General features: G+C 47.0%; 1 protein-coding gene across 2 annotated transcripts; it reads right to left on the reverse strand.

Annotated features, from left to right (window-relative positions):
- Window positions 1-1376: 1376 nt before the first annotated feature.
- On the reverse strand, window positions 1377-20306 carry SDR16C5 (short chain dehydrogenase/reductase family 16C member 5). 2 transcript variants are annotated; one of them, XM_081258554.1, is made up of 8 exons: window positions 20203-20306; window positions 17187-17533; window positions 14091-14222; window positions 11519-11618; window positions 9326-9470; window positions 8340-8465; window positions 3038-3199; window positions 1377-1632 (listed from the first exon to the last, which is right to left on the reverse strand). In XM_081258554.1, the coding sequence occupies exons 2-7, from the start codon at window positions 17517-17519 to the stop codon at window positions 3043-3045; spliced, it is 993 nt and encodes a 330-aa protein (XP_081114680.1). In that variant the 5' UTR covers window positions 17520-17533; window positions 20203-20306; the 3' UTR covers window positions 1377-1632; window positions 3038-3042. The 2 variants fall into 2 exon arrangements, with proteins under 2 accessions (XP_081114680.1, XP_081114681.1); XM_081258555.1 differs by lacking the exons at window positions 1377-1632; window positions 3038-3199 and adding an exon at window positions 6760-7060.
- Between the last annotated feature and the right edge of the window lie 622 nt (window positions 20307-20928).

A 20928-nucleotide genomic window follows, 5' to 3' on the forward strand; every position in this document is an offset into this window, starting at 1 on the left:
AACATATATATCTTAATATAAATCACAGTATCACAATTATGTGCATGTTTGTGCATGTCATCTACTTTTTCCATTAGAGTCCTTAATGTATTAATCATAGTTATTTTAAATTCCTTGCCCAATAATTTGAACATGTGTGTCATATCTGAGTCTGGTTTCGATAATACTTTGTCTCTTTAGACTGTTTTTTCTTGCTTTTTGGCAGGCTTTGTAATTTTTGGTTGAAAGCCAAGCATGTTTTATTGGGTTATGGGAACTGGGGTAAATAGGCTTTTGGTGTGAGGGTTGATGTTAATCTATTTAAGGGCTGGGCTATATTTAATGTTTACTGTAGCTCTAAGTGCCAGAGGTTTCAAATCCCTCTACGACCCTTGTTTCTGTCTCCCCTCTGGTCTTTGGGTTTCCCTAAGTATTTCTTTTTAGAGAGAGAGCTTGTATGTTGCAATGTTTTCAGCTATAGTCCACTGTTATTACACTGGAGCTCTGTTGGTGTGCAGTAAGGTGTGGGGAGAAGGGTAGCTGTCTGCAAACTTCTGACTGAACCTTACCTTCTAGGGGACCTGTTTCTCAGAGCTGTAATCTTCATAAATGTTTTCCAGGAGTGTAGCTTTTTCCCTGCCCATCTTCTTTCCCTGGCCGCAGTGTTCCCAATCCACTTCCTGGAAGCCCTGGCCCGAGTTGACTATTTTCTCCTCTTAGGTGAGACAATAGAGCTGGAAGCGGGTAGAATGACCTTCATCCTGCTGAGATAAGGCTTTGGCAAAGTTCTTTCCCCTGGAGAGTGCTTTGTGTGGGGAAGGCCCTGGGCTTCTTTCACAATGATCCCTCTTCCCCAGAGCCAGGAAGGGATCTTTCTCAGACCTTCACTGTGAGAACCTGCTAGGATTCCCAGAGGTAAAGCCCACATTAAGTGTGAGGGCCCTTAGGACTTTGATTCCCAAGAGTTTCTCACTGTCATATTAGTTCATCCTCAGCCTCTAGCAGTTTATCAGAATTGCCATTTAAGTGTTCCAACCACTTTATAGTTCCAGTGGTTTCTGCTCCAGGTAAGTTGCTCTTGGCTCCGTCTCTCTGAACCAACTTCTCCAGAGCTTGCAGTAGTGGTTTGCCCTCAGTTTTCTTCTTCTTTTTTATGTTAATTTCTTTTTATTGGGAGGTTTAAATCATTAAACTAATGATCTCATCCATATTTTGCAGCAAGATAATAAACCACATGCAGCTATAATCACATTTAACCCCAAAACTACACAGAATTTGGTATAAAAGATTCCATTATATATTTTATTATTTTTTCTTAAAAATTTTAATTGAAGTATAGTTGATTTACAATGTTGTGTTAGTTTCAGGGGTACAGCAAAGTGATTCAGTTTTACATATATATGTAATATATATATAAATTAAATATATATATATATTCTTTTTCAGATTTTCCCTTATAGGTTATTACAAAATATTGAGTATAGTTCCTTGTGCTGTACAGTAGGTTTTGCCCTCAGTTTTCTGATGGGTCAAAGAAAAGTAATTTATTTTCAGTTTATCCAGATTTTGTTGTTTAAGATGGGCATGATGACTTCATGTCAGAAATAAAACCTGACGTTTAGAAGATGAAACCCAACGTTCGGAAGATGAAACCTGAAACCAGAAGTTGGCATCTATCAGCTAGTTCTGCGTGCTTATGTTTAGCACTGTTTTTTAGAAGATAAGGGTCCTTACCCTCCATGTTTACAGCTTTGTGGCTTCAGCTAAAATTTCAAGATGTCAAGAAAATGTTCCATTTAATAGCTTGTAACATATATTAAATATTTGCATACCTAGTACATAGTAATTTGCAAAGTGACTGAAACGTAATTTTTTTGAAAGGAAGGAAGAGATAGAGAAGTTAGAAAGGATGAAGTCAGAAGGAAAGAGAGAACAAATAGGAACCATAAGGAGAAAGAGAATTAAGATCCAAAGTTTATCCAAAATTATATCAACATAAGTGGCCTACGTATACTGAATAGTAACATGAATAAAAATCAAAGTAGAACATTGTATTTTCTTTTTTTTTTTGGTATACTCCCAAAGGCAGGCAAATTCTTTTAGATAACAAAGAATTAAAATAATATTTATTCTATAAAAATCCATAGTTCCAGGACTTCCCTGGTGGCACAGTGTTTAAGAATCCGCCTGCCAATGCAGGGGACACGAGTTTGAGCCCTGGTCCGGGAAGATCCCACATGCTGCAGAGCAACTAAGCCCGTGCACCACAACTACTGAGCCTGAGCTCTAGAGCACATGAGCCACAACTACTGAGCCCATGTGCCACGACTACTGAAGCCCACGTGCCTAGAGCCCGAGCTCTGCAACAAGAGAAGCCACTGCAATGAGAAGCCTGAGCACCACAATGAAGAGTAGCCCCCGCTCGCCACAACTAGAGAAAGCCTACGTGCAGCAGCAAAGACCCAACACAGCCAAAAATAAAATAAAATAAATTTATATATAAAAAAATCCATAGCTCTAAATAAATACTAAAATACCCTTAACAAACAGGTTAAAAAATGTCAACGGAAATGTGTTATAAAGATTTCAAGTGGTACCAGACTCATGGCTACAAACTAGAAGTTTAAGGTCAGAGTTTACATAGGGGACATAGTAGAAACTGATGTTTATTGAGTGTTGGTATGTACCAGACCCTACATTAGGCATTTTATCACTGTCAACTCATTTAATCCTTGTAGCAGTCAAAAGAGGAATTACAGTCATTTGCAGAATTGGAAAAGGGTTTCAGAAAGTTCAAATCACCTGACCTAAGTTGCATAGCTAAACTGATCCGAAACCTCTTCTATGACTTGGGAGCGCCTGTGGCCAAGATTACTAATGCCCATTTTCCCACGTTTAGAAACCTCTGCCATTATTAGATGGAGTCATGGCTGCTGTAATAAAAGCTACAATCCCCAGTCTCACTTGCATCTAATAATGTTTGAAGAGAGTGTTGTGTGGCTGTTTCTAGAAATATCCTTAAAAGGCAAATTGGTGCCTATGTCATTTTCATACTTACCCTTCCTACATTTGCTGCCTGGAAGGTTCTATGATGGCTGCCATCTTGGCGGTGATGGTGGTGGCCACACTGCAGGGATGGCCGAGTGAGGAGCTGTCCGTAGCCCAGGTCCCTGGAACTTCATACAGCAGAACCAGCAGAGAAGGTATCATCCACTCACCTCTGGACTTGCACACAACAGAGAGAACACACTCATAGTTCCTACCTCACTGTTATTTATGCTCATTATTATAGCTGAACATCATTTTAAAATTAATATAGAACTCAGTACCTTGTCGAGCAGTGCTGCATATGGCAGAAATAAAAATATGTGGTGTAAATTCAAGTTCTCAGGTGGGGGGTGGCAAGGGCTCAGAATCGTACAGACTAGAAATCTGGTGATCCGTGTTTGGCAGTGGAAACATTTAGTTCAAATTGACCTTACTCTACCTTGAAAGCTCTTTCACCTGCTGAGGGAGATTGTAGCATGAGGGGAAAAGGTAAGACAAATTCAGAATTTTGCTATGACTTGGATGTTTCTGCTGCTTTAAGTGGAGTCTCCCAGAGTTGAACCCAGGCTGGAGAGCACTCGTGTGCAAACGGAGGTGTGAGGGAATAAAAGTCTGTCCCAGGAGGCCCTCTCTACCTACAGTCTAGAGCCTCGGATGGTTGAAACAGCCAACACCCTCTGTGTCTGATAAGAAGCCCTTGGAAGTGTGGATTCCAGACAATGGCCTTAGCAGAGTAAGACTGTGCTCCTAAGCCTTTTTCCAGCACATTCCATTAAAGGTTGTTTGCCTGGGCTTCCCTTGTGGCGCAGTGGTTGAGAGTCCACCTGACGATGCAGGGGACACGGGTTCATGCCCCGGTCCAGGAAGATCCCACATGTCGCGGAGCCGCTGGGCCCGTGAGCCATGACCACTAAGCCTGCGCATCCAGAGCCTGTGCTCTGCAATGGGAGAGGCCACAACAGTGAGAGGCCTGCGTACCGCAAAAAAAAAAAAAAAAAAAAAAAAAGGTTGTTTGCCAGACATGGTATCCAGCACAGTAGCAATCATCAAATGATAGGTTTTTCCCCTAAAGCTATGCTTCAGATGGCCCCAAGAGAGTCTTTACTAGACGGCGAGGGATGGGGGGAGAGAGATAGGCAGGGCATAGATGCCAGTAACAGGGCAGAGCCAGGACAGAGCAAAGTTCTGGACTTTGCAAGACATGCAGTGAGTGGGAAGGGCTTTGAGGTGGAGTGGGTCTGTGGGTTCCATCTGATAAGAGGATACATAGATATTTAGGGAAGCAGACTGTGACAGAACTGTAAGTTGACACCAATACCTATTTTTATCCTTTTCTACAGTGATATAACCCCTGATCTTTAGCTGGTTCATTCAGGGCAAAACGGGGACCACACTTAGCATCCATAGCAGGCTGGTTTAGTCATGTGACTAATTCTGGCTGATAGGATGTGGTGTTTGAAGCCCTGACTCCTAGTGTGATGATACTTGGAGATGGAGCCTTGGGGAGGTAACTAGGGTCAATTAGGTCATGAGGGTTGAGCCCTCGTGATAGGGTTAGTGCCCTTATAGGAAGAGGAAGAGCATGATCTCCCTCTCCATGGCCACACATGGAAGAAAGGCCATGTGAGAACACAGTGAGAAGAGGGCTGACCGCAAGCCAGGAAGAGCCCTCACCAGAAACTGAACCAGCTGGCACCTTGATCTTGCCCTTCCCAGCCTTCAGAACTGTGAGAAAATAAACGTTTGTTGTGGAAGCCCCCCAGTCTGTGGTATTTTGTCATGGTAGCCTGAGCTAACTAATACAATATCACAATGTAAAAACCAAGCCCCCAAAACCATGGTCACACGTTTTCCCCAGCCAAACTCCTTCTAATACCAAGCATTCTTCCTCATTCTTGAGCAGTGTGCCAACTACAGGATGATGCCATCTGGAGGGCAGGGTGCCCACTTCTGGGGACAGCCCTTGTTTTCCAGCCTTTCCAGCCTTAAGGCCTCCTTAGGTGTTGGGCTCTTGATCGTGGCTTCATTAGGATTAAATTTCAGATGGAAGCTGCTCAGAAACACACACTGAGGACACTTGCCCCTCAGTGGTATTAAATCAGCTTGTTATTTGTTACCCTGTAGAATCCTCTAATTTACATGTGGTCTCTTCTCCTGTGAATGCTTCAAATAAATCTGAATTCACTTAGACAATTGTACGGGTACTGTAAAACCACAATTAAATTTCAGGCCTTTGTAGTTGTCCAGCCAAGATGCACTCCAATTAGAAATAATTGCTGTTAACGCTGTTATGATGTGGTGGTGCCCACTCTGCCCCAGACCTTTGTTCTACAAAATCCCCTGAGAGTCTCTTCTTTATTCTTCAACTAAATAGACAGGCCCCTAGAATATACGCTTTTGGAATTGTAACATAGGAGCAATATTGTGCCTCTCTCTTAATTAACCTTGTTAACCAAGGATTTGGAACATGAGTTGGTCGGTGTAAGTGGGCCTTTGATCCTCTGAATGCACGTCTCTGGTTGAGGAGGATGTCACCCTCGTGAAATAAAACACCTTTTCTTCGGCATACGCCAAATACCTTTATGATTCTGGTTTAATGACATAACGTGTGTGAAGCGCTTAGCTTCATGCCAGGTGCGATAAATATGAGCTGTCGCTTTTAGGATCACAAAAGGAGTTCTTTTAAAAGGCTTTCTGAAGGGAAAGGAAATACAGGGGCGGAGCTGTTGGAGCCATGCAGGAAGCTCAAGAGAAATCAGTCCACAGTGAATCCCAGACGCCGCATTCCCTGAGATGGTTGCTCCTCTAAGAGAATCTTACCCCCAAGATACTCAAACTCTTATTTCTTCTGACTCTCACAGGGTCTTCCAGGATACTTCTCATCCCTTCTTGCGCTCCACCAAAGGATGGGAAGAGACAAAGGCTGCTCTTTCTCTTGCAAGGTAGGTGCTCCCACCAGCCTGGGAAGGAGCTCCAGGGATACGGTAATTAACGTGTTTCTCTTAATCTTGCTTTTATAGTTAATCTCCAAAGCGTGAAAAGAGTTGGCCAGTTGATTAAACTGTAAGCATACAATAGATCTGAAATGAAGGCAGCCCTGAGGAATGCAAATGGATAAAATTTTTCATTCTGTGATAAAAATACCTCACAAGGACCCCAACTTGAAATCCTAAGTGAAGCACTTGAAATTACCCACATGAATATGATTTCTGGCTTAATAGGGAACAGGTCATCTAACTCAGTAGAATATCATTTCTTCAGGGTAAGAAGCAGCCATTCTTGAATCTCTTCTAGGAAAGAAATGTGACTGTATTTAGAGTGTGGTCTAGAATCACTGCCTCTCGGGTCACCCAGGGAATGTGCAGGAAGGCTCCCTGACACAGTGGCCCTGGTGCACCCTCAGCAGGATACCCAGGGCTGTAGAAGCAAGCATTTGTGTGGCTACTGTGCAGAGGGGGATGTGGGAGCCTGGCCTTTCTACACCAGGTGGCACAGTTTTCAACAAGGCCAGGGCTGAGAGCAGGGCAATGGGGAATCCAGAGCTCTGTGTCCTCTGGAGAGAGGGCACCCAGTTCAGCACTCACCCATCAGCCCTCATCTCTGCTGCCCAGTGCGGGCTCAGCCACAGCCAGCCCCATTTGAGCCACCTCCCCAAAGACCAATGCGAAAGGCAGTTCACGAGAGAGAGGATTATCTCACTTTCAGATCTGTTGCAAGCAAATGACAAAAATGGGCTGTTTTTTTTTTTTTAATTTAAAAAACTCAACAGAAAAGCCGTATGCAACATTATTTTCAAAGGCATTGGTTGAAAATAGTAGTCCGGACAGCAGACGAAGAATTTGTGGTTTCCAGATACATTCTGTCGGACAAAGACACTTCTTCATTGAAACAGACATTATGTAGCCTTGGGTATCAGGTGACATCAGCCAGAGTTGGTCTTTAGTCTTTCTTCTTATGGCCAGAGAAGCCATCCATTGAATTAAAGATACCCATATACTCAGCCAAAAGCATTCCAAGCTTGAGAGGCAAGAAACTAAAGAGAACACAAGAGTGAAGTTTCCTGGTTATAATTCATGAAAGCATCTTTACTGGCTCCGCTGAAAAGCAGGGCCACTGACTTGTTGCAGAAGTCATTCACACACGGACACCTGAATGTCCCTGCCTCATGGTCACTCGGGGCTTCTCCACCACGTGGGAGGACACTGGCCCAGGGTCTCTGTATCTCTCCTTGCTTTATTTACACTATTCAGTCTCCAAGGCCTCACTACACTCTGTAACAATGGATTGGAAGCCGTGAAGTCCTGTGGAATCGTGAGCCTGGCTTGCATCCTAGTTCTGTCACTCGCAGTGTTACTGGCCTCTGGAGACTCAGTTCCTTCCACTGTCAAAAGAGGTCATCGCTCTTTCTTTCTGGGACCACTGGGAGGATTAGATGCAATAGCTCCTCCGACCTTTGGCATGACCCAACTAAGACTGTTCATCGTCTCCACCCTGCTCACCCCTCCTGACACTCTGACCCCGTCCATCCAGATGTTCACACAGCAGGGTGAGGAGAGGCACAGTAAACAAACCGGAGACTTGTCCTAGAAGTGGGCTAAAGAAAAGGGCCCTGTGCTCATTGTCCCTCCGAGGGCAGCCCAAGATATCCAGGTGGTTCCTGCCCTCCCCGGCTTCAGGTCTCTGGTCAAATGTTACCCTTCTCCATGAGACGCCCGTGCGGACCATACTGACAATTAAATCCTGACGTGCACTCTTCCACCTCTTGCTCTGGGGTCATCTTCTCCTGCTTTGTATTTCCTTCATAGCACTTATGACCACCCAGAATATCTTTTACTTTACTTTCTTGTTTGTTTGTTCCCTCCACCAGCCCTCCCCCCGAGAAGAGAATCTCCAATGAGAGCAGGGGCTCTTGTCTCTCTTGTTCTTTGCTGTAACCCAGATCCTGGGATGCCCAACAGAGCCTGGCACACACTAGCCACTCTAGTGATGACTGAATGGATATTTGAAGGAGTGGGTGATGTGGTTCCCTGTAACTGAACTTCTTCAGGTTTCCAAAGCCTTCTCAGGACCTATGCAGATATCTCCCCAACTGGGCCCAGAACAGCCTATGAAAGTAAACGTAACCTCCATTTTCTGACTCATGGGAAGCACTGCAAGTATGCAAATTTGAGATTGTGTCAGCAAATGGGATCAAGGGATCAAAATTCATTCATTTAACAGATATTTTTTAAGTGGCCCCCCTCTGTAGGATCTGGAGTAATTTGTTGATACGATTGACACATTACAGAAATAATAGAAGCAGATACTGTTACCTTTTTAAAAACACTATGAAGTATATAAACCTTGGCATATATAAGTACGGTTTTTCTTGCAGGATAGCATCTACTATCTTCCTGACTGCATATTCTGGTTCCAGAATCGGTAACAGAGAAGGACAGCTAGGGGGTCAAAAAAAAAAAAAAAAGGCCACATATTAAGAAATTAATAAAAGCTATTCTTAAAAATAGGATAAAACAGTTGTAAGACACTATCATCTATTTGCTTCTTTCCCTGCCAGATTTGATCTTTTTCTATACTTACTTCCTATTATCTACCTGGCAAATAATAGCATAACTAGGATTCGAAATGGAAAATGATTCTAATTAATACACTGATGTTACAATATGCACATATGTGAAACCATATTAAATGAATGGTCTAAATGTTGTAAAGCGAGTCTTTGAGAAATCACTGCTAGGACGTCCCTGGGAGTCCAGTGATTAAGACTCCGTGCTCCCAATGCAGGGGCCCGGGTTTGATCCCTGGTCGGGGAACTAGATCCCACATACATGCCACAACTAAGACCTAGAGCAGCCAAATACATAAATAAATAAATATTTGACAAAAACAAAAACAGAAAAAGAAAGAAAAGAAAACTACCTGCCTGTCATCTCATGAGTGCAGAGGGTATTTATGCCCCTTCAACAATTCCTGGTCCTTCTGTGGAGTGAGGGATGAAGGCGGGATGGAGTCAGGTGACAGAAAGGGGGTGTGACGGGAGTGCCGAGGAGATGGGGGAGGATGTCTGGGCCACAGGGTGGCTGCAACCTGGATACAGCCTTGATAACCCATTGCTATTAAACCCAGTATCTTAAACACAACCGCATTTAAGGAAAGAAATTCTGAAACCATTTATAAATCAGGCTGCATGCTGGAGAAATCTTTTTAAACAACTTTAGAAAACAGATAGAACAAAATAAAATGGATGGCCAATCATTTTTCAAAACATAGTTTCTTTGAAATCAGAGGACATGCTTACCCAGTAGTACAACCGTCAAACATTCCAGTTTTTATAAAAAATGGGCACACAATAGTGGTTTTGATCCCGTTTTGTTTCTTGGCAAATGTTTCCATAAATACCGATTCAGCAAATCCAAAGGCTGCAAATTTACTTGCACAATAATCTGAAAAAAAGACAAATGATGCTAATGTATAGCGTAAAGTTTTTAAATGTCATTACATTAAGGTTTCCTCGTAACACGAATATCAACAGACAGTGGGACAGCAATCTCAGAGTTCCTATTCTGTATGATCTTGGTCTGCTCCACCTGGAAGGGGCGAGGAGTCAGTGGGAAGGGCCACGGTCACCTCAAGGTCAGATTACAATGACCACGTGGATTCGCGGAGAAGCAGGGAAGCAGGGCTGCAGGGAGCCTCCTGAGCGGCGGGTCACACAGCTGGCCTTTACTCCCGTGTTAGTGATGGTCAGACACTCTGCCAGCCGTGACATGGGGCACAAGATGTGCGTCCTGTCCCTGTCCCAAAGAACTGAAGCCCAATCGGGGCAGGAAGACACACAAAAGGAGAAATAAAATAATAGGTCAAGTGGGAGTCTAGGCAATGGAGATCAGTGTGGGCCATGATACTCAGACCAAATTTTCTTCCAACTCGAATTCTTCCACTTCCAGAAGAAAAACCAAGGGCTCTGTCCCGTCCACCTCAACTGCTCAAGTATCTTCAGGTGCAGGGGGAGGGGAAACTGGTGTTTGTGTCAGTTCTGAGCTCTCTGTCCGCAGTTACACTCACTTCAAGTAAACACCTGAATATTCAATTTACTAAATGGAAACGCAGGGAGAAGGGGAGGCGTCTAGGTGGATTTATCCTTTCCTCTGCCTCACATGATGCACACCTCCTGGCTCCGGTGGGAAGCAGCTCCTCCGGCTGGCAAGATCAGGCTACACATGCCAGGTGTGGGCTGGTCGGGGCCCGCTGCTGCCCAAGACGGTGGGAAAGCCGACAGAAGAAGGCGGGGGGGTGGTCCTGAGCCGCTTCTGGGATCATCTGAGTCGTTTGGTAGAAATGCAGCTCTCTGAGCTCCTCGACCCCCGAGATGAAGAGGTGTGGGTACGGCCCAGGGCCAGGGCACCTGCATTCTAAGTAGCATACCTGAGGTTCTGACACAGGGGAGCCACCACTCACACTGTGGGAACTCAGAAGGCTTACACTTGTTCCTAAGGGGAGCACGGGTGGGAGAGACACGTGTCTGAAGACAGAGATGTTGTGTCCAAGAAAAGGATTAAGACGAGCTGTAAATACACTCGTATGATTTCAAGGCCCATGATTTCTCAGATGTACAAGAGAGAGGTAACAATAACACCTGATGAATTCTGAGGACACAGGAAGGGAACTCTGGGGTACAGGGAGACGTGTATAGACTGCTAATATTCTGGGTGATGGGCGGTTCCGGAAACCTATCCATGTAGCTGAGAGGTACTTGCTGAGACTAGTGTTGTGAACCTTCAACCACACTACTCAGCTCCAAAGCACTAAGCAGGGCCCAGTCGGCCAGCTGGGCCATCCGCTACTGAGCGCTGCAGTTAGGGCTCTGGTGGGTGAGCTTCCAGGAGGGATAGGACTTCTGCTCCTCCTAGAACCAGCTCCTCAGTGGGCCGCCTTCACCGAAGATCTTGGCGTACGTCTTTGTCCCCTCCCCACTGCTAATGTCAAGTCAGTTGCCAGGGAAATGGAAGTCACAACAAGTTCCTGCAAGTCTCCAACCAATGGGAAAGCAAAGGGGTTAATTTTAGGTTTTCTGGGGTGAAGACGTCTTCTCTAAACTCACAGCTAGGGGAGATCAGTTCATGGAAACTTAGGAGAGATAAGAGTCCTCCCTATCATCCTGATAACTGCCGGGTGAGTTTTGGGGGACGGTGACTATGCTGATCACTTGTGTAAGAAACTTATCAGTAGGGTCTCTTTCTCTTTTTTTAAACCCAAGGGATTGCCTAAGACCTAATGCTTCCGAAGTGCATAGTTCAACTTCGTGTAAGTATAAACTGCTGGGTGATTTTGCTGGACCATGAAGTTCTCAACCACTTACCTTACTGAATATCCATCTTCATCTATTATCCTTTATTATTAGTGCATAAGGTCAGTGCCGATTATTCAGAGCTATTACTTGAGTTAAAGTTACAAAAAACTTTGCAATTGTGAAATATCACATTTCTCTTACCGGCCAGTCCGCTTACTCCAATTAATCCAGCTGAACTTGAAATGCAAACCAAATGTCCATGGTCATTAGCGATCATAGCAGGCAGAAAGGCTTTATAAGTCTAAGAAGATCAAGGTAAAAGGTTTAACATTTTATGCCACATTTTATATTTTTTTCAGATGTTTATATGATCACTGTGATTGAAAAAAACTGTTTAAGCTCAAAAAAAATACCTGAAGGCACTGGGATATTCCAACTGAAACGTCTGGGAGATAACCATCTTAACTTGTTTAACGTGTATCAATGCTTTCCTGATGGCAATTCCAATATTATTAAAAATAACTTATTCAGACTTATATTTTGCTCATATTTGACTTTTAAAAACACAATATTAAGATAATAATTGAAGCAGTATAGGAAACTCTTAGTTGTGGCAGCCACAATCCACAAACCGATAAGAGGACTCAAGGATATGACTATTTCAATGCATGGTGCCTTTTTTCCTCCCTGGGCTTATATTTGAATTTCAAAATTTTCTGAACATTGTTCACAGGACATGCAACTGCTGGCTTCAGTTTAAAAATATCACTTTATTTTTAAACTCATCTATACTTCTTTGAATAATGGTTTCTTATTTTTATTCCATGTCATAAAGGAGAATATCTGTTAGACAGAGGAGACACACACTGTATCTCAGTATGTATTATATAGAATAACTTCACCTTTCCTGTGGGACCTGGGAAGAAAGGTAAAAGAGACATAAATTTTGGGACATGTATTCTGCAACGAAGGAATAATGAATCAAATATGGATAGTTGCATATTTATATGCAATAAATTTATATTCACATTTTCAAATAGGAATAATATGAATAAATATGAGAAAAGGGGTCTCTAATAAACGTCAAACCACCTTTGTTTGTCTGCATCTCAATGAGTTTCAGAGAGAAACTAACAGAGCGAGAGAGAGAGAAGCGGAAAGTCAGAGGCGCCAACAGCTCAGCGTGCCCCACGGCATCCTGAGCTCCGAGGGTCCATGATTAGGGGCATCACTGCTCCGTGGGACACGCCCCTTGGAAGCACGGTCACCACGAGCTCTCGGACACTCAGCAGTCACGTGCCTACTCCGGGCAGGTGCTCAAAGGGCGTTTGCGAACTCGCTTGGGAAGAGTGTACAGAGTGTGAGGACTCGGTGGGATGACAGGGGCCAGGGAAACACCAGCAGCTCAGGAGCAACTAGCCGGGGAGAGAGAAAGAGGAGACCAGGATGGAGACGCGGCCAGCGGTGGGGAAGGAACACAAAGCCCCGGGAGTGGACACTTAGGAGACGACGCCCTCATCTTCATGCTGACTGTACACTCTCACTTCTGTCTCGAGAAGGCGCGGGGCATTTGCAACAAGACAACGTCAATCACTTGCAGTCGTTCCTGAAGGAACTCGGTGGCCCCTTAGCTCAGAATCTTTCCATCTTTCTCCCCAAAACTACACGGAACGCTGAAACTACCACCAGCAGCATTACACTTTTGGTGAAACCAGGGGACACAAAACCTACAAACTCCAAATGGCACGTGAAGGCTGTCACAGGAGAGTTGGGCAGGAGCCCATGAGGTTGGCGTGGGGAGAAAGGAGGGGGTCTCGGAAATGTCCGGCAAACTCTCACTCCCCGATGGAGAGAGCTGGTCTGGGGGACGGGCTGTGAGCAAGAGCTGGGGCGGGGGGGCGGTGCAGAATGAGGGCACGTGTGTGGCTGGGGAAGCTGACGTGACTGGTCTTTGCAAAGGCCAGGAGGACGCAGCTTGAAGGTGGGCACGTCACCTTGGAAGTCAGGGCTGTGCCTCAGTGTTCAAGGCACCTAGTCACCAGGTGGGACTGGTGGGAACTCTCCTTTCCCTGGTTAGCTACTGAGTAAGGTGACCATGTGTCTTGGTTTGCCCCGAACAGACCTGATGGATGCTTGCTTGTTAATTATGCCTCCTTTCACTTCAAGAGAGTTCTAGCCAGGAACTCTCTTAGGCAAACGATAAGGTCACCTGGTCATGTCTAAGCACGGTCACTTTTCACTTCTATGGTCCCTTGTCTCACTGGGCTGTTTTAAGGCTTCTTCAGGTACTGGGATAGTACCTGACACAGGTTGGCCTTCAGTTCATGATTATGACAGGCGGAGAGGACAGTTGTGTCTTTGTAGGATTCTCTGAGCAGAGGCGCTGGGAGGTGTAGGTTAAGTTGGATCTGGAGAGGACAGCTCAAGCTAGAATTAAGAAGTCTGTGCTTTACCTAGAGACCAATACCTACTGTAAGAGAACAAGAGGAAGGCACTTTAAAGTGACAGAGTAGGGGCTTCCCTGGTGGCGCCGTGGTTGAGAGTCCGCCTGCCGATGCAGGGGACACGGGTTCGTGCCCCAGTCTGGGAAGATCCCACATGCTGCGGAGCGGCTGGGCCCGTGAGCCATGGCCGCTGAGCCTGCGCGTCCGGAGCCTGTGCTCCGCAATGGGAGAGGCCACAATAGTGAGAGGCCCGCGTACCGCAAAAAGAAAAAAAAAAGGTAAAATGACAGAGTAACTTCATATTCATAATGAGAAGAAAAAATAATTACCCATAAATGTGCTTTGAAATTCACATCGAAAGACTTTTCCATAAGCTCATCCGGGCAGTCGAGGAACTTTCTGCCTGTTACGATTCCGGCATTGTTGATGAGGATTGAAACGTCGCCAACTTCTTTCTTAACCTGAATTGAATGAGGAGAATAGCACCACCAGTGCAGCACAGGCACACCTTGGAGATACTTGGGGTTCGGTTCCAGACCTCCGCAGTAAAGCAAATACCACAATAAAGCGGAGTCACACGAAGTTTTCGGTTTCCCAGTGCATATAAAAGTTATGTTTACACTATACTGTAGTCTATTAAGTGTGCAATAGCATTATGTCTAAGAGACAAGTTGCCTTAATTAAAAATTTTTTTTGCTAAAAATACTAACCATCATCTGAGCTTTCAGTGAATTATTGTAGTAACAAAGATCACTGATCGCAGATTACCAGAACAGACATGATAATGATGAAAAAGTGTGAAATACTGTGAGAATTACCAAAACGTGACCCCGAGACATGAAGTGAGCAAATGTTGGAAAAATGGTGCCAACGTTGTTGCTCAAGGCAGGGCTGCCACAAACCTTCAATCTGTTAAAAACCTTCAAATGGTAAAAAAAAAGCACAGTACCTTTGAAGTGCAATGAAATGAGGTATGCCTGTAATTCCTTACATCATCCAGGTTCACTTCCCCATAGTTCTATATGCTTCCTGTCCTTGTTAACTCAGGCTGAGTTAACGCGCTCTAAAAACAAAGTATGTTTATCTCCTTTGCAGAGTTTATGGTGCATTAGAAATCTAAGTCTGATGCCTCTCTACTCATTTTCCTCCCGTCCTATGATGGTTCCAACACTGCAATGCTACTTTCCTTCTATAGGTAGAGCTACTCTTATACTCAGTGATTAGTAACTTGGTCCTATGCTAAAATGATGTATAAGCATCACACCATTTTAATTAATGCGATGACACATCAGGCATGACAGCCATGCCATATAAATCACGACCTGGCCCGCACAGCGATGGGGGCGGGGGGGGGGACGGAGGGTTTACGATATTCACACGCGTGTTTCAAACACACCGTTGAGCTCAGAACCCATCCGTCCTGTTCTCACCAGCTGGCTGGTTCTCTGCTCCCCAGCAGACTTTCAGGTGTGAGATCTGTGAAAGGAGGGTCAGAGGGGGCCCGTCTGCTGCTGGCACACTGGCCAGCGTAGGTGTCAAGAACCTTCAGGAATAAAAATTCTGGGAGCGCCGCTGGGGCCTTCCCCTTAGAGCAAACCTTCAGCATGTGACCCGGGCCCTTTGTCAGAAATGAGCAACAGGATTTTCTAGGCTTGACGACGGGGGGTGCGGCTGTCCCTCTGCCTTGGTGTTTTGAATTTCATTCCTGTAATCTGTGTCGCACAGCAGGGGCCCTGTTCCCCCCCCGCCCCGCGAATCAGAGGGCGCCACTGGTTGCAGCACCACTTACATCTCTAGCTCTGTGTGTTGTGTGCACACGTGTGGGTGTGCACGCATGGGGGTGAACCTGCCTATGAGGATGGTGCAGCCGGGCACAGGGAGGCTGTACTACTGAAGCCAAGCAGATGCCGCCACCTTCCTCATCTGCTGTTGCAGAAGGCCCGGGTCCCAGCAAGGAGGCTGGCGTGCTGGGTATCCACTAGCCAACGAGATCCATAGCCTGGGGGAAATTTAGGATGCAATCGAGAAAGTTTCTGGCTCTGAAAGTTTGCCCCTTGTTTACTCCTTTTTATGGGAAAAAAATCTCTGGTACCTCTCGTCTATCAAGAACAAGAAGTGGAAATGGTTGCTTTATAGTGTCAATATCTTAAGGTCTTTTGTATTTAAATATGAACCAGTCACTGCTTAAGAGTGGCTGGAGACGTCAGTCATAGCCAGTGGAAGTCAATGTGCCAGGCGATTGGTGCTCCAAGTGCAAAGAGCTTACTCTGTGAGGGTGACCACAGCAAACACCCCTGCGCTTTGAAGGGTGGTCCCTGCACAAGCCCATGCCAGTTTGTTAGGTTTGGATCCCCAGACTCTGCTGGGCAGCCTGCGATTGGCGACGGTGGTGGTCACGGACGTATAAAATGTAAAGACAAAAGACAGACTTAAAACCAAAGGAACTCACTGGCCAGGGACCTGCGCTAGGGAGTGAGGTGAGAAGCCACAAGGGGATCCCGGTTCGAGCCGACAAGCTGTGCAGGAACCTTCCCACAGGCCGGTCTGCTTCCTTCCTTCTCGCTAAACTGGGGAATTCTGAGAGCTGCAGAGAGTCATGCGTGGAGCACTCATGCCAGTGAGCGGGCAGGGAAATCCTTCTCGGGGAAAAGAGGCAGCCACCAAACAGGTCCGTGCCTCCATGAGCTAAGAACGCCCTTACCGCTGGCCCACTGGAGCTCTGGTCTCCTGAAAGCGTCCTTTCTAAGTGCATCTGTGTCATTGCCAAAGCAGCAGCTGCAGTTGAGTCTTTAGGATGAATATTCTGATTTTCATATGACCACTTAAGAGAAATACACGTTAATGGAAAGCACTGATGGGGGCAGTGGGGAGAGCTGGACTTACAGTGAGGCTAGATATGGGTTCACATCCTGGCTTGGTCCTGTGCTAGCTCTGTGACCCCAAACAGGTTATTTAATAGCCCTGTTTCTCAGTTTCTTTACCCTCAAAGAAGGATGCTACGGCCTATCTCTCGCATGGTAATGGGGGTCAGCACAGCCAGCACACGCGCTGGTTAGAGGGCCTTCTTCAGAGTTAAAAGACTCAAGTCCCAGTTGTAGCTCTGCTACTTATTACCTGTGTTTCTCAGGTAAGCGACTCACCTGCCCTAAGTTTCCATTTTCTTATTTGTGATGTGGAGATAATAAGAGGCCTGACTTTACAGGATCGTGATATAACTCACACAGGGTGCTAACCATGGTGTACCGCACACAATGAGAACTCAAAAATCCTAATTCCCACTCTCCAATATTTTTTAAAGTAAAGGGATGTGGGAGAGAGGCACATCAGCACTGAGGAAGGCGAACAGACAAAGAAACTGATGGATGTCAAAGAATTTACGTAGCGTTCTCACTACCCGTAGGAAACAGCAAGCACCCAAGGTTTACCTCATCGGCCACTCTGTACACTTCCTCCTTCCGGCTGCAATCACAGGTATATGCATAAACCCTTGTGGCTCCAGCTTCCCGAGCCATCTTGCAGGTCTCCTCATTCCCCTCCTGGCTGACATCCCAGAGAACAAGCACCGATCCAAGGCGGGCAAATTTGAGGGCTAAGAGCCTTCCAAGTCCACTCCCAGAGCCTGTTATAAGTACGATTTCACCGGCAACATTCTTCTGTGGCCTTGGGATTAAGGCAAAAACCATAGCCTCCAGAAGGGCAAACAATGATTTTCCTAAGAAAACGAAGAATTTCTTGGCTGAGTTCAGGTTGGGCGCCATGTTCTGGCTGACACCTATAAAGCAAGAGAGACTCATATAAGGACCTCGGTATCCATTCCCTCTGAGCTTGCTTACTCCATGGAGCTCGTACTTTCTGCAATAGTGAAAGAAACCAAGAAACGTGATGTAAACATCTCGCCTGGCAGCAGACTCTGAACTTAGAAAGGGGAGGGAACCCACAGGGACCATCTCGGCCAACTTGCCTTCACAGCAGCAAGGTCATCGCTATCTGCGTGCCTGCTAAGCATTACACGTGACAGAAATGTTCACTAATCAGGAATTGTACACGTGCCCAGATTTAACCCAAAGGAGAAGTTCACTATTTCTCATGGTTAACCTTTCTTCTTAATAATCACAGGTCCTGATTATTCATGGTCAAAGTCTTGACCATGTGGTGTTTATGACATAACTGCTCCCTTCTGGTTTTATTTTTACCTCCGTTTAGGTTTCTGTTCTCTTATTTGCACTGTCGTTCTTTAAAATCTGAGATTCAAGAGGAAAATGTAAGGAGGGGAATAACCAGACGTTCGAAACCTTTCCCCCGGAACTTGCTGTCACCACACGGTACCCCTTCCCCACACTCTGAGGCCCGCATGCCAGATCACTTACCACTCAGGCCTGTGATTGTAGGATATCGGTGGGAGATGGGTAGGCCCTGCCCCTGCCTAGCTGTGGAACCTGGGGCGGCCCACGGAGGCCCTCTGGGCCTCGGTCTCTGCACCTCTACTGGTCCTGTGGCCCCGGGTGGTTTTTCAGATGGGATGAAAATGTCTGCGGTGTGTGTGACCACAGTGCTGGCCAGCAGTAAGTGCTTTACGATGTTACCTTGTTTCTCAGACCCACGGGAAGGCACTCAGTAGGTTTGCTGAATGAATAAAAGGCCTCCCCTTGACAAACGCCCCATACAAGGCTCAGTGCTTCCATCCTATCAGTTACTCACACTTTAGTGAGAACGAGTGTATAAGATGCTTCACTAACAACCAGCTGAGAAAGAAGGGAAGGTCTTCTTTCCTCCGGGATGAGGAGAGAAGGGGCAAACTGCTGTGGGTGGAAGGCTTCCCTGAATGGAGTGGTCACTTGAGAGGCAGGGATGAGCACAGAACATGGACGTCATTAGTGAGGTGAAGCGGTTCTTCACTTACTTTGCAGCTTGGCTGAGGACAGACTAATTCTCACAGATTCATCTACAGGATGGCTTGAAGCACGGTCAGACCCTTAGGAAATTGGGACCTAGATTGTTGTTTCTTGGCTCAGTCTACAGATGGGACTGAGGACCAGAAGAGTATGTGTGTGGTTTAGCCAGGGTCCCTGTGCTAGTTCGCGCAGGCCAGGTGAGTTCATCATCATGTTATAGAGCACCGACCCCGGGCAGGTACGATGCTGGTCCCTGGGGCTGAAGGCCTGGGCAGCCTCCCATAATCTCTGCCCTGGTGAGACGCCTCTCTCCTCAGTGTCTCCAGCACTACAAGGGTGGCCGGAAGCCTCACCACTGTGCTGGCTGACATGAAAGGTACCGGGTTCTAGACTTCGGTGTTCCGCTCTCTCAGTGCCGGCATGATGCAAGCCCTAAAACAAGCCCCTTGTTAATCCCTGTCCTGGCAGATTCTTCCTAGGTTCTCCAGAGCCTAGCATCCTGAGGTCTCCCTCATTTGGGGTTTAGGGTGTCTGCTGGGTACGTGCACAGGTAGTGAGGTCTAGGGATTAAGGTTTGGGTTGGAATTCGGGATCTGCCACTGACTTCTCAGCATCCTTGCTAAAAACTGTTGCATCTCTTCTGCCTCAGTTTCCTCATCTAAATAGCGAGATTCCACGGGTACATGCCAACATTTATGAAATAGGGAAGGTGTGCAAGTTCAATGACGTTAATACAGGTATTAAGGAAAGGAGGGTAGTATGGTCACTACCATCCCGCAGGAAACTTCTGAGCAGATTGGGGAAAAACGAAGAAGCCCCCAGTGCTGGGGGCAGCCCTCTCCAGGAGGCAGAGGAGGGCGTGCCGTGGGATCTCAGCCCCCGCCAGGTTACGCACCCCTCCACCCCCCATAACGTGGAAGCCTTGCCAGAACAGTGCCAGGCACATGACAGCAAAGTAAATAATAGCTAGGGCTGTGATTGGTGTTCCTGCTAGCAATATGAACTTCGGATCCTCAGCTATACCAAAGAAAGAGGGTTATAGCATGCATACGATGTACCCAGGTAAATGTCTGGTTCCGTTTTAGTATAAAGTTTAGGAAGTCAGGGAGCATGTGCGTTAAATTTAATCAGGCTGAAGGCTTCTTTGGTGTCTCCATCCCATGGCTTACCCCCTTAGTCCAAAAGCTGAGCTAACTTGGCGCAGCCTCAACAGGCGACTTCCGCTTCCCCGGCCAGCGCGCGGCCGCAAGTCGGCCCTGGTACCGGGGGGCGGAATGGGGTGAATGCAGGGGGATGGCTGGGGAGGGACAGGCAGACGCACAGAGCAGCGGGGAGCAGGGCACCTGGTCAGAACGCCCCGAAGGTGACGAGGGGACCAGGGATCAACCCAGCGCTGCTCCGGGATGGAGCGGGAGGCCACCAGCTCACTCCTCGGGGGCTCGCGGCGCTTCCCTGCGGTCGTCCCCGCCGCCCAGGCTCCCGGGCTGCGCCGTCTCGAGCCTCCGCCCCGCCTTGACCTTAAAGCCGCCGGCGGGCCTCGGCTACTCACCCGGGACGCGCTGCCCTCGCTGCGACCTAGAAGCCGGCCTGCTCCGCCGCGGGCCCCGCGTCACTGGCTCTCAGCCTCGCGAGGTTCCGGATTTATCCCCGCGCCGCCGGAGACGAAGTCCAAGGGCGGGAAGGCCGCGCCCGCGCGGGGGTGGGGCGCCCGGGGGCCCCGCCCGCCGTGTGGGCGCGCGCTCTTTTTTTTCTCTAGGCAGCCGCATGCAGGGGCTGGAGATTCTGTCGCGGGGACCCATCGCGCACCTGGATTCCGAGCAGGAGAATCACCAGGGGATGTTTAAAAATTGCGACGCCCAAGCTGCACCCGGGATTATTAACTCAGAATTGCCGGCTTGGCAGGGGGCCCTGGTACGAGCGATTAAAAAGCTACCCAAGTTGGGGATTGGCATGTACACACTGTTCTATTTAAAACGGATACCCAACAAGGACCTACTGTAGAGCACAGGGAACTCCGCTCAATGTTATGTGGCAGCCTGGATGGGAGGGGAGTTTGGGGGAGAGTGGATACATGTATACGTATGGCCGGGTCGCTTTGCTGTGCACCTGAAACTCTCACAACAGGTAACCGGCTCCACTCCCACATAAAATAAAAAGTTAAAAGGGGAAAAAAAAGCTCCCCAGGTGTTTTTAAAGCACAGCCGGAGGTTGGGACCCCCGTAGAAGAGAACCAGGGGGCGGCATGTGCGGAGTGCCTGCAGGAGGGGGCCAGGTC

The sequence above is a fragment of the Mesoplodon bidens genome, assembly GCF_964165515.1.
Source record: "Mesoplodon bidens genome assembly, chromosome: 16".
Lineage (NCBI taxonomy): Eukaryota > Metazoa > Chordata > Mammalia > Artiodactyla > Ziphiidae > Mesoplodon > Mesoplodon bidens.